This window comes from Raphanus sativus, chromosome 4, assembly GCF_000801105.2.
Source record: "Raphanus sativus cultivar WK10039 chromosome 4, ASM80110v3, whole genome shotgun sequence".
Taxonomy (NCBI): domain Eukaryota; kingdom Viridiplantae; phylum Streptophyta; class Magnoliopsida; order Brassicales; family Brassicaceae; genus Raphanus; species Raphanus sativus.
The window spans coordinates 16,012,521-16,023,289 of NC_079514.1; the positions used below are offsets into that span (position 1 = coordinate 16,012,521).

Sequence of the window (10,769 nt, forward strand, 5' to 3'; positions counted from 1 at the left end):
CCCTTAAACATCCCTTTTCATAACAATATACCTAAAACTTTCATTTTTACCTAAAACTTTAGTTTTTCATCAGTTTAAGTTTTTTTAATCAACTAATAATGTGTTACACAACCCAGATTATCGTCTAACACAATTTTCATATTTTTTTCTTTCAAAACCGTGTTAAAAATAGAGAACAATACAAAATCTTCTTCAAACATTATTTTAATTTTTCTTTCAAAACTCTCACGATTTTTACAGCAAGATGTTGATATTTTTCGTTTCACATAATACATAAAACATAAGTAGTATATTATTATGAGAATTTCGTGAAAAAAAACGTACCAATTTCCTTCAAAAAAATCTTCAAAATCGTCAATGGAGCTAAGAATATGAGAAAAAATCGTTTCTGGTTGGGGAAGAGAAAACAAGATGGGAGAAAGAAGACATGAGGCGACAGCTGTGAGAAGGAGAGAGGTGGATTGGTGTGGGGACCGCTTGTTAGGTTTGAGATTTTATGGGAGAATTTATGGAAAAAATTGGAGGGAGATGATCGACATAGTGGGAAGGGGGAAGAGAGAGAGGAGAGAGGAGAGAGGAAAGTGGGGTCTGATTTTGATTTTAATTTTAAAAAATATAGTGGGTATGAGATATTAATATAATATTAAGGGTAAGAAGGAGAAGAGAAATATGAAAAAAAAAAGTGGGGCAAGTAGAATTTTGGTGTGGCAAATAGAATAGTTTTTTTCCATGTGTGGCTATGGAGAATACTTTCCCTTTTTCTCGTCCTTATTTTCACTAGGTAAATACCCGCGCTACGCCGCGGAAGTTTTTGATATTTACTTAGATAAATGATATTTACAACTTCTTGATAATATTAAAATATTTGGTTTAAATATACGATTAGTATACATTAATAGACTTTGGCTGTATTTTAGTAAGATGCATTTATTTTGATAATTGTTATATGTTCAAATTTAATGTTATTTATATTGTTATGAAAATTTTGATTAGTTGATATCAAACTACTTTGGTTTGTATTTCAACTTTTAGTATTTTTTTTTTTAGGTTTTAGGATCTCTGTATATTCGTTAATTTGTTGTGAAGATTTTTTCTTGCAATATTTATTTTTGTTTTATGCATGATACCATTTATTGTGTCAGATTATGAGTGTTGTATGTGATTTTATAAATTTCATAAATGATTATATAAGTCTTAATAAAATGAACTTATAAAATCTCATAAATATTTTAATTTTTAAATGATTATATAAATTATTTATAAACCATGTATGAGTTTACGAAAGATTTACTTTCTATATTTATATACGTACATAACTGATAAAAAGTTATTTGTACATATACATTTCTATAGTCTCTACAATAATAATTACAATATATATCATTCCGTGTTAGGTGTTTGGTTATTGATATTAGTTGGTTATATAATTACTCCTTTAGTCAAATTAAAATACTTTTATGAAATTTTATTTAATATGTAATTAAAAATCACTTAAATGTACCTTTTAATGCATAGTATGATTTCTTTAGAATCTGAACAAATTTAGGGGTATACCCTGTTGTTATTATTATTTTCTTTTTTGGTTTTAGATTATTCAATTTTTTCTATTTTTAATTTTGGTCAAAGATTGTATCATTTTCCATTAGCTGATTAACACATGTTTAGTAACATCTTAATTTAATTTATACACAGTTTATTTTGATTAGACATGGTTAAATAAGTTTGGGGTACAATACAGAGTGTTGTACATAAGCTTTATAATCATCATTATCTAATGTTATAGTGAAAACATTAAACCTCGAGTGAAAAAATTAAACTTTAACACAAAAAACTGTTTCTACTATTTCAGTTTAGATTCTGCGTCATTAATTTCTGCATTTTGGATTTTGTTTCATCGTGAAAACACATAAGAGATCTCTGCCTGCTAGAAGAAAGCGAAGCTGATTTGCTTAATCTCTTTCTCCATATATTCCCTTCTCTTCAATTCCACATGAAGATCTTTCAGAGCATTCTCTTTATCAGATGTAATCACTCTCATCCCGTGAGTAGATTGAGAGACTGTTACATCTAATGAATCTCTTTCTTCCTTTAAGAATTGTACCTCCTTTTCGAGTCTCTCATGGCTCTCTTTTGAAGCTTCTAGAAGCTGTTTATCCAAAGATGACTCTTTCAACAGGTCGCTATATCTTTCCTCAATGCGGAGCTCAGACTTCAGCTTCTCCGCCTCCAGAGCAGTTGTTTCTTGTCCCTTCAAATCACATTCAAAACCTGTCTTAGATATGACAGGCTGACCACAAGATCTAATTAACTAAACAGAACCATTTATCAGATTATTTACACTTCAATAGATGCAAAGGTTTAACTGAACTAAAGTCCCAATAAGAGGGACACAATATCCTAGCAAAACCACAGAAACAATAACCAAAACTGATCTGTATAATGATCATTGTGACAAGTAAGCTACCTTTTCTTGGGAGTTAAGAATTTCACATGGTGTTTGTATGTATGACACCAACGATGAGGTTGTATTCTTCAGACTCACACGAAGTGTTTCCCATTGATCAGATAAAGGATGCTCTACGTTGTTACCAGCTTTCTGACAATCCATTATCTTTGAGAACTATGAATCTAGAGTTGAAAGAAGGCTCGTTGTGATTTCAGTTGCACCAAGAGAAGCTTTGATGTTGCTATAGTGCATATAATGCAAGTCTTCGCATTACCACCAAGCGCAGGCTGAAGAATTCCAATGAGCTTACTATCTCGATTCAGAATATGTGCGCTATAATCAAGAATGTCAGAAATGAGCTGAACTATATTCTTGTTACTTGTAATCAAAATGTAAGGGTAAGAAAGTGTACCTTAGCTTTGAACTTATTATGACATTGCCAAGAATCATTAAGCTCTTATTTATGTATTTCCTTACATCAAGCGAACTCCACCAGCGCCAGTTTTAGCAATTCGCAAAGATCCAGCAAAGTCAACCAAATTCTAAATTCCATTAAAAAACACCAGTAAGAGAATAAACAGATTTCTACATACTTCCCAAGAAACTTCATAAGATGTTAGCCTAAGAGAAAAATATCACTCACCAAGACTAAAAAGCATCTCTAGAAGTGTTTTCGTTTCCCCTGCTCTCAATCACCTATCACACCAGAGAGATTAGATAAGAAAATTACTTAAAAAGCAGTAGAAGTTTCTGCCTATAGTTTTCAAAAACCTTACCATTCTGAAGAATGTATGGGACCTGTACCATGAACGTTCATGTTTGTCTTGCCAAAGTCTCTATTAACTGTTAATTTAAGAAGACAATGTCAATAAACACCATACGTAATCATATACCTTGAAACAAAAACTGTCACTAACAAAAAAAAATGTTGTCACTAAGAATTTATATCTTAAGACCAGCAACAAATACTCAACACTGTAGTCGCTGATCAGATCCGATTACCTTGAAACCCTCGACGACGGCATGAATGATATCATTTGTAATAAGTTCCCATGAGGAAAGTATATTCTTTTAAGGATAATCAATTGAATCTTGCTTTGGTGGTGATTAGGCCTTTGGAGAAGAAACGATTGACGGAGGAAGAGATAGCTGAGGAAGAGATAGCTGTGGTGGCTTGAGAGGGATGCGCCTAACGTCAAGGCCGTTCGTGGCGGCGAGCTGTGCGATTCTTGAACCTATCTGACCAGCACCCACTGGTTAGACACACTCTATCTCTTCCGTTTTCGTCTCTGATTCGCCGGCCATCACAGGTAGTCTCTCTGCAAACTCCAAATCAAAGAGATAACCTTTGCCGACTTTGCTTTCCGTAAGGTGGGATTGGTCTGTAATGACAAACTTTCAGGCAATAGAATTTACAACAGAGAGATTAAAGAAAGACTGAAAACCATAAAAATACATCAGTAGAACAAAGAGAGAGAGGAGAAAGTTTGTTTTCTGACCCACCTTGCCGGTGAAGAGATCGGTGAAAATCCAAGCTTGGAAGTGAAGCTCTGCAAAGTTTCTTCCACATCCTCCCCTACTTGCAGGAGAAAAGGATTTAGGGATTGAAATTATCCGGGGGAGAGGAGAAAATGCCGGAGTCGAGGCCGTTGTCGAGAGGACGCTCCTCCATCACGCGATCATCACCGGAGAATCGATGGTTCGGATCCGAACCGTTGGGTTCGTGGGGCGATTCGGTGTCTGAGATGGAGGAGGATGATGACGACTCGTCGATGTTGTTGTTGTTGGTGCAGGAAGATCTGGGAAATTGGGAGAATCTGGGGTTGGATAGGAGAGATCGGTAGAGTCTTCTGGAAAGCGTGGCCATTGAATTCGCCATTGTTGAGCTAGGATGGAAGAGATAAGAATCCGAGGTGGAAGGGAGTAAATGTACGTGGATATAATGAAATGAACTGATTGGTTCTCTAAATTTTTTTCATTTATTGACATGTCACTCTCATATGCATTTTAAAATCTGATGTGTCAACTGCTGGAGAGAACCTAGCGTTATTACTGTGTGGATTCGGCATTAAATTCCTTATCTCTCTATTTTGTTTCTTTCTTAATTTATTTACTTCTTCTTTTTTTTTTCGTATCCAATACGGACATTGATGCAGTTAAAGAAGCTCATTTAATTTTATTTTCAAAAAGACAAAAAAATTCAAAAAGGAACAAAAGCGAAAGGTATTATCTTGTAATTTAGCTTCTTTTTATCTTTAATTATAATTTTAACAAGGCTTGGGGGCTGTGAGACTTTTAGATCCTCTCTCTCGGGTTCTTGTCGTGCGTATCCGGCGAGATGAACAACAACAACACAACACTAGTGAAGTTGAAGTGAACAAGTGCATCTACTTGTAGCCAAGCAAGCAAGCAACTACTTTTCCTTGTCCCTTGTTCAATCCACACCCAAGGTATCTCCTTCCTTCTCTCTCTTTCTAGGGTTTCTCCTAAAAAAAAAAGTTGCTTCCTTTCCCTTTGTTTCCAGATCTCCCCTTCTTCTTCTCTAATCTTGATTCCATCTTCTTCCCATTTGAGATCTACTTTCCTTAATTGTGGTTTATCTAATTGATTCTTATGATCCGAGTAGGGTTTAAAGAGATGTGCCTTTCCTGTTCGGTCTAGATTATCTATTTTTGCTTCAGATGTCGTCGTCCACTCGAAAGCCTAGTAGTGGTCATGGACCTGAACTCGAAGCTCAGAAGCGCTCCTCTTCAAATACTAACACTAAGTTAGCTGAGCCGCTGCAGTCAGCAAATCAAGGAGTTCCTGAGAAGTCGTTTAAGAAGCGATCTGGTGATCCCAAACCTGATTTCACCTCTTTATCCACCGTTCTTGAGCATGTAGATTCGCTGACTATCGATAGCAGCAACGACCAGGAGAAGAAAACATCTGGCTACGGCAGCGTCAAGACCAGCTCTGTCTCCGCGGCGAAAGTGAGTGACGGCACGAGCAGTCTCGGCAAGACGAGCGGAAGCGCCAAGCTCAGCGGCGGCCGCCTCGATTTCATGGAGAGCGGTAAGAGCAGTATCTACAGAGGAAGCACGAGCAGTGACGTGAGCGACGAGAGCAGTTGCAGCAGCTTCAGCAGCACTATCAACAAACCTCACAAGGCCAACGACTTGAGCTGGGAAGCGATCCAGGCGGTTAGGGCCAGGGACGGGGTGTTGGGACTGAGCCACTTCAGGCTGCTCAAGAGGCTGGGATGCGGTGACATAGGGAGTGTTTATCTCTCTGAGCTGAAAGGGACAAAGTGTTACTTCGCGATGAAGGTGATGGACAAGACGTCTCTCGCTAGTCGCAAGAAGCTTCTAAGGGCTCAGACTGAAAGAGAGATTCTCCAGTCTTTGGATCACCCTTTCCTCCCTACGCTCTACACTCATTTCGAGACTGAGAAGTTCTCTTGCCTTGTGATGGAGTTTTGTCCTGGAGGAGACTTGCATACTCTCAGGCAACGCCAGCCTGGGAAGCACTTCTCCGAGCAAGCGGTTAAGTGAGTCATCATCCTTCTTTTTAAAGCCATTTTTGCTATTTATTATCTCTCTTTTAAGTGTTTTTGTTTTCAATGTGTGGTTTAGATTCTACATAGCAGAGTCGTTGCTAGCTATTGAGTACCTGCACATGTTGGGGATTGTGTACCGTGACCTCAAGCCTGAGAACGTTTTAGTTCGAGAAGACGGACATATAATGCTCTCTGACTTTGACCTCTCACTCCGGTGTCTTGTCAGCCCCACTCTGGTGAAATCTGCAGCCGTTGAGACGGATCCGTTACGCAAAAACGTGTACTGTCTTGAGCCAACTTGCATCCAACCGTCTTGCACCGTCGTCCCCACCACTTGCTTCTCTCCGCGTCTCTTCTCAAGCAAGTCTAAAAAGGAGCGCAAATCCAAGAACGACGCGGCAAATCAAGTTAGGCCGTTGCCAGAGCTGGTGGCTGAGCCAACCGACGCGCGTTCCATGTCGTTTGTGGGCACGCACGAGTACTTGGCCCCGGAGATTATCAAAGGGGAAGGGCATGGGAGTGCGGTGGACTGGTGGACTTTTGGGATATTTCTTTACGAGCTTCTCTTTGGGAGAACGCCTTTCAAGGGGTCTGGAAACCGACAGACGCTGTTCAACGTGGTTGGTCAGCCTCTGCGGTTTCCTGAGTCACCTGTGGTGAGTTTTGCAGCGAGGGACCTTATCAGGGGCCTGCTCATGAAGGAGCCGCAGCAGAGACTGGGGTTCAAAAGGGGAGCTACTGAGGTTAAGCAGCACCCGTTCTTCGAAGGTGTGAACTGGGCTTTGATCCGGTGTGCTACTCCACCTGAGATCCCAAAGCCGGTTGAGCTGGAGAGAGGACCTGTGAGTAGTTTTGCGGAAGAGTCACCAACGAGCCAGAAGACAGCAGCAGGTTTGGTTCTGAATGCTCAGAAAGGGTCTGATAACTATTTGGAATTTGATTTCTTCTAGAAGAATATGGTACTACTTACTCTCTATTCTTTCCCTATAAAAGACCATTTGGTGAAAGATGATCAAAGTGTTGTCATGCTCTTCTTCATAGATTAGCATGAAACTCTGTATGTTTGTTTCTCTATGCATAAGTTGCTCTAGTTTATTAAAATCTTTGTAACTCTTTTCATAAATTTTATTAGTTTTTATCATAGTAACTTTTTTTACTTCATCTATCCAAACACACAACATAACATAACAAAAAAACAAATGTATTACATCTGCATCTTTTATCTTTCATTCCACTAACTGGTAGTTTTGGGCTTACTAAAGCAAACCCAACCAAAAGGGTCATTGGATTGATCTTTCTCCGGCTGCAGCTGTATGGAGGGCTTGGAGGGGGTTCTCTCCGTCACCGGCTTTTCTATCTCTATCTTTTTTCCTTGGCATATGACTTTGACCTCACATGTTTCTGCTGCGGAGCTCCTCACTATCTGTTCAGCAACACTGTTTCCTTTTAATAACTTTGCTTTCCTACAAGACAGACAGGAGAGAGAGAGAGAGAGAGAGAGTTAGAAGGCTGTCATGTCATCTGGCAACTAAAAGAGCTGTCGAAATCATTTTGTGTTTATGTAAATTACTTTGCATTAGACTTGTCGATCCCAAGAACAAGCTTCTTGATGTTAAGAATGGTAATGAGGTCTTGTATAGCCTTTGCCACCGAGTCACTCTCAACCAGTACTGTCTCTACCTTCACCTGTTTTTGGATCTGTTAGTTCACTATCTTGATCAATTCCAAGAGAGGGAGATAAGAGGTGGGACCTTAGAAGCAGAGCAGGCTTGAAGAAACTTGCTTAACAGAGTTCTTCTCTTCTCCCTTTCCTGAGACATAAAGGCTTCAAGTTGTTCCTCACTAGCTTGCTCCCTCGCTATCCTCCCCACTACACGGAGACATAACATACACACTTGAGTTCCAAAAACACAATATATTTTAATAAATGTGAGAGTCAAAGAAGTGGTAAGACAAGGACATATACAGACAAGGGTAAGGGATGAAGTGAGTCTCAGGGAAGACATGGATGAGGAAAACAAGTGTAGAAGAAGAAGAAGGGATTAGATTGTCGAGAGCCCAACGCAATGCCACCATGCTTGAGTCTCCTTTACCAACTCCAACATATACGTCGTCTTCTCCGCTCAAAGACACTGTTCCACTGGTTCCTTCAAACGGGCTCTCTGGCACAGTCTCCAGGCTTGTCCTTCCATAATCTTCATCCTCTTCCTCTTCTTCTTCTATCTCATTGATCCTCCGTTGCATTTTCTTCTCGTTGACTTTTTTTTTTGGCTCTTTTGTTTTTGTCCCTCTCTACCCCATCAAACCTTTCTTACTTTTCTTTAATTTATATATATGCGTTCTTACATGTGTGTTTTGTGGAAGGCTATGTATGACTTTGATATTTTGGAATCTTTTGCGTGTCAGTTTTGTGAAAGTCTGAATTTTCCAAGACATTTACATATCATGACCGTATACACACACGTTTGTGTCAATTTTTAGAATTTCGATAACATCTGTAAAGAAAACAAATCATAAAAGAACCCAAAGTTATTTACTACTCCTTCCGTTTCTCAATAAGTGTCGTTGTAGAGAAAATAAGTGTCGTTTTAGCATTTCAATGCAGAATCTATTAATTTTATTTTCTATTTTATTTTTCTATTGGTTGAGTTATATGGGTAATGATGATTTTTTATTGAAAATATGCAAAATTAAATGATTTATTAATCTGTGTGCAAAAATCTAAAGTGACACTTATAATGAAACAGAGGGAGTATACTATTAGAACAAAAAAAAAGTGTTGAAAATTATTCCAACTTAAAAAAAAAGAGAGTATTTCTTGGTCAAAGCTCAAGAATATGAAACTCTAAAATAGGTCAACGTGCTTTGCTCGTTGATTATTGGCAACTGTTGATCGAATATCCGAATCCCAAAGCAGGAATCTTTATGATAATATAAATAAATATCCTGGGCTCCTATTTGTTGTGAGAAAAAAAAGAAGCAAACCTTTATACATCAACGTTAACTGAGATGTTGTAATTGAGATGTTGTAATGAAAGTGTTATAATTTTTTTTTTTTTTAAACTTAGATTAAGAGACTTGCAATAAATCACCTAAATGTTCAAATCTTTTTCTAAGTTTCTTAACTCACTTTTACACTTTAAAAACTATTAAAATTTTATTAATAAGAGACCCTTTAATTAAGGGGTTTAGGGATAATGATGCCCTAAACGTTTTGATACTTTCTGTATGTGACGTTGAGGAATCATACTTTCCATGTCTAATATTCGGCTTGGAAAGTTTCAGCCATTGAACATCATTTTGACCCAAGGATGAAAGAAAAGATCATTTTGACCCAAGGATGAAAGAAAAGTCGACGAAGAAAAGCAATGCAAAGGCCGTCCAAAAAAAAGAAAAGCAATGCAAAGAGCCGAACTCCAAAGACTATACTTGTTGTGCTTTTATTCGTTGCAATTTGCAAATCACAAAGGAAGACTTTTCTGTGCGATAGGCATGTTTGGCCATACTAGGAAACTGACCTTTGATTAACACATAAAGCAACCCCCATTCATTCTATATACCCGGCCCCTAAACCCCTCTTTCTCTAATGTTTTGATCTTATTTAAATAAGTTATTTTACCTCAAAGAATGTATATTAAAAATTAAATATAATTTAATCATAACAATGGTGTCCAATAAGTGTAAAAGTTGCATAGAAATATAAACGTAATTAGGTGGTTGGCCGCAAATTCGCGGATATAAATATTGTATGAATATATATTTGAATAATAATTTGAAAATTAGTCGTAAATTTCCCATAAATTTGAAGTAAAAATAATTGATGAATATTTAGTAATAAGTTTCAAAGGTAATAACAAACACTTGTGGAATTATACATGTAATGTTTTCTAAATTTTACAAATTTTTGCCAAATATTATTTTCTCTCTAAACAGTAATACAAAACATACAATAAATGAACCAAAAATCCATCTTAGAATTCTTTTCAATCATAAAATTACCTTATTCACTATATTATTTGACTTAAATGCAAAAAAAAATTTAAAATCAAAGTTCTCACATGGTCCGTTAGATATAATCCCTTCAAGGCCTAATTGTTTATAAAGTATATATGGAAATTATTAAGACACTAATAATTGTTATAGATACGGCTAGATTTTTATATGAATATGAAATCATCATATCGATTTCTATAACTTATTTTCTATTCAATATTTTATGTAGTATATAAATATAAAAATAACTGATCAAACATTCTTACACTTTTCTTTAATTTTGAAAATTATTTTCCATTAATTATTATTTTTAATATCAAATGTTATTTGAAAAGTGATAATAATTAGTTTTAGACTTACTTTTTATTTAAGAACTAATTAAAATAATTAAAAGTTTCGTTCATAATATTATGTAGTTTATAAATATGAAAATAGTTGATCAAACGTTATTATTCTTTATATAATTTCATCAATTATTTACCATAAATCATTATTTGTAATATAATTTAGATTATTTGGCAGTGATATTAATTGGTTCTAGATTTATTTTTTATTTTAAATATAAACAAATAAATAAAATTAAAAAATTATCGACAAATTCTTAAAACTTCACAGATGATCAACATCTAAACAAAAGTAATTTAAGTGGCTTATCTTTTAATATATAAGATAATTTCAAATTTTTATATTTATTTTATAAACTTATATAAATAATTTAAAATTAAGATAAAGTAATTTTGTAAGCCATGGTTGATAATTTTATAAATGTTTTATTTTTTTTTATAAATGACT

General features: G+C 36.0%; 2 protein-coding genes and 1 long non-coding RNA gene across 4 annotated transcripts; 1 reads left to right on the forward strand and 2 right to left on the reverse strand.

Annotated features, from left to right (window-relative positions):
• Positions 1–1,622: 1,622 nt before the first annotated feature.
• LOC108811005 (uncharacterized) lies at positions 1,623–4,498 on the reverse strand. 2 transcript variants are annotated; one of them, XR_008944193.1, is made up of 7 exons: positions 3,950–4,498; positions 3,449–3,828; positions 3,223–3,289; positions 3,090–3,142; positions 2,859–2,988; positions 2,465–2,779; positions 1,623–2,287 (listed from the first exon to the last, which is right to left on the reverse strand). It is a non-coding gene; the product is annotated as an uncharacterized LOC108811005 (long non-coding RNA). The 2 variants fall into 2 exon arrangements; XR_001943216.2 differs by having other exon boundaries at positions 1,632–2,248; positions 3,950–4,496.
• A 215-nt stretch (positions 4,499–4,713) lies between these two features.
• Positions 4,714–7,125, forward strand: LOC108813246 (serine/threonine-protein kinase D6PKL2). Its single transcript, XM_018585743.2, has 3 exons — positions 4,714–4,896; positions 5,073–5,975; positions 6,061–7,125. Exons 2-3 carry the CDS (start codon positions 5,128–5,130, stop codon positions 6,932–6,934), a joined length of 1,722 nt encoding a protein of 573 aa, XP_018441245.2. The 5' UTR covers positions 4,714–4,896; positions 5,073–5,127; the 3' UTR covers positions 6,935–7,125.
• Positions 7,086–8,313, reverse strand: LOC108813247 (U-box domain-containing protein 37). Its single transcript, XM_018585745.2, has 4 exons — positions 7,955–8,313; positions 7,736–7,854; positions 7,555–7,670; positions 7,086–7,447 (listed from the first exon to the last, which is right to left on the reverse strand). Exons 1-4 carry the CDS (start codon positions 8,226–8,228, stop codon positions 7,219–7,221), a joined length of 738 nt encoding a protein of 245 aa, XP_018441247.2. The 5' UTR covers positions 8,229–8,313; the 3' UTR covers positions 7,086–7,218.
• Positions 8,314–10,769: the final 2,456 nt, after the last annotated feature.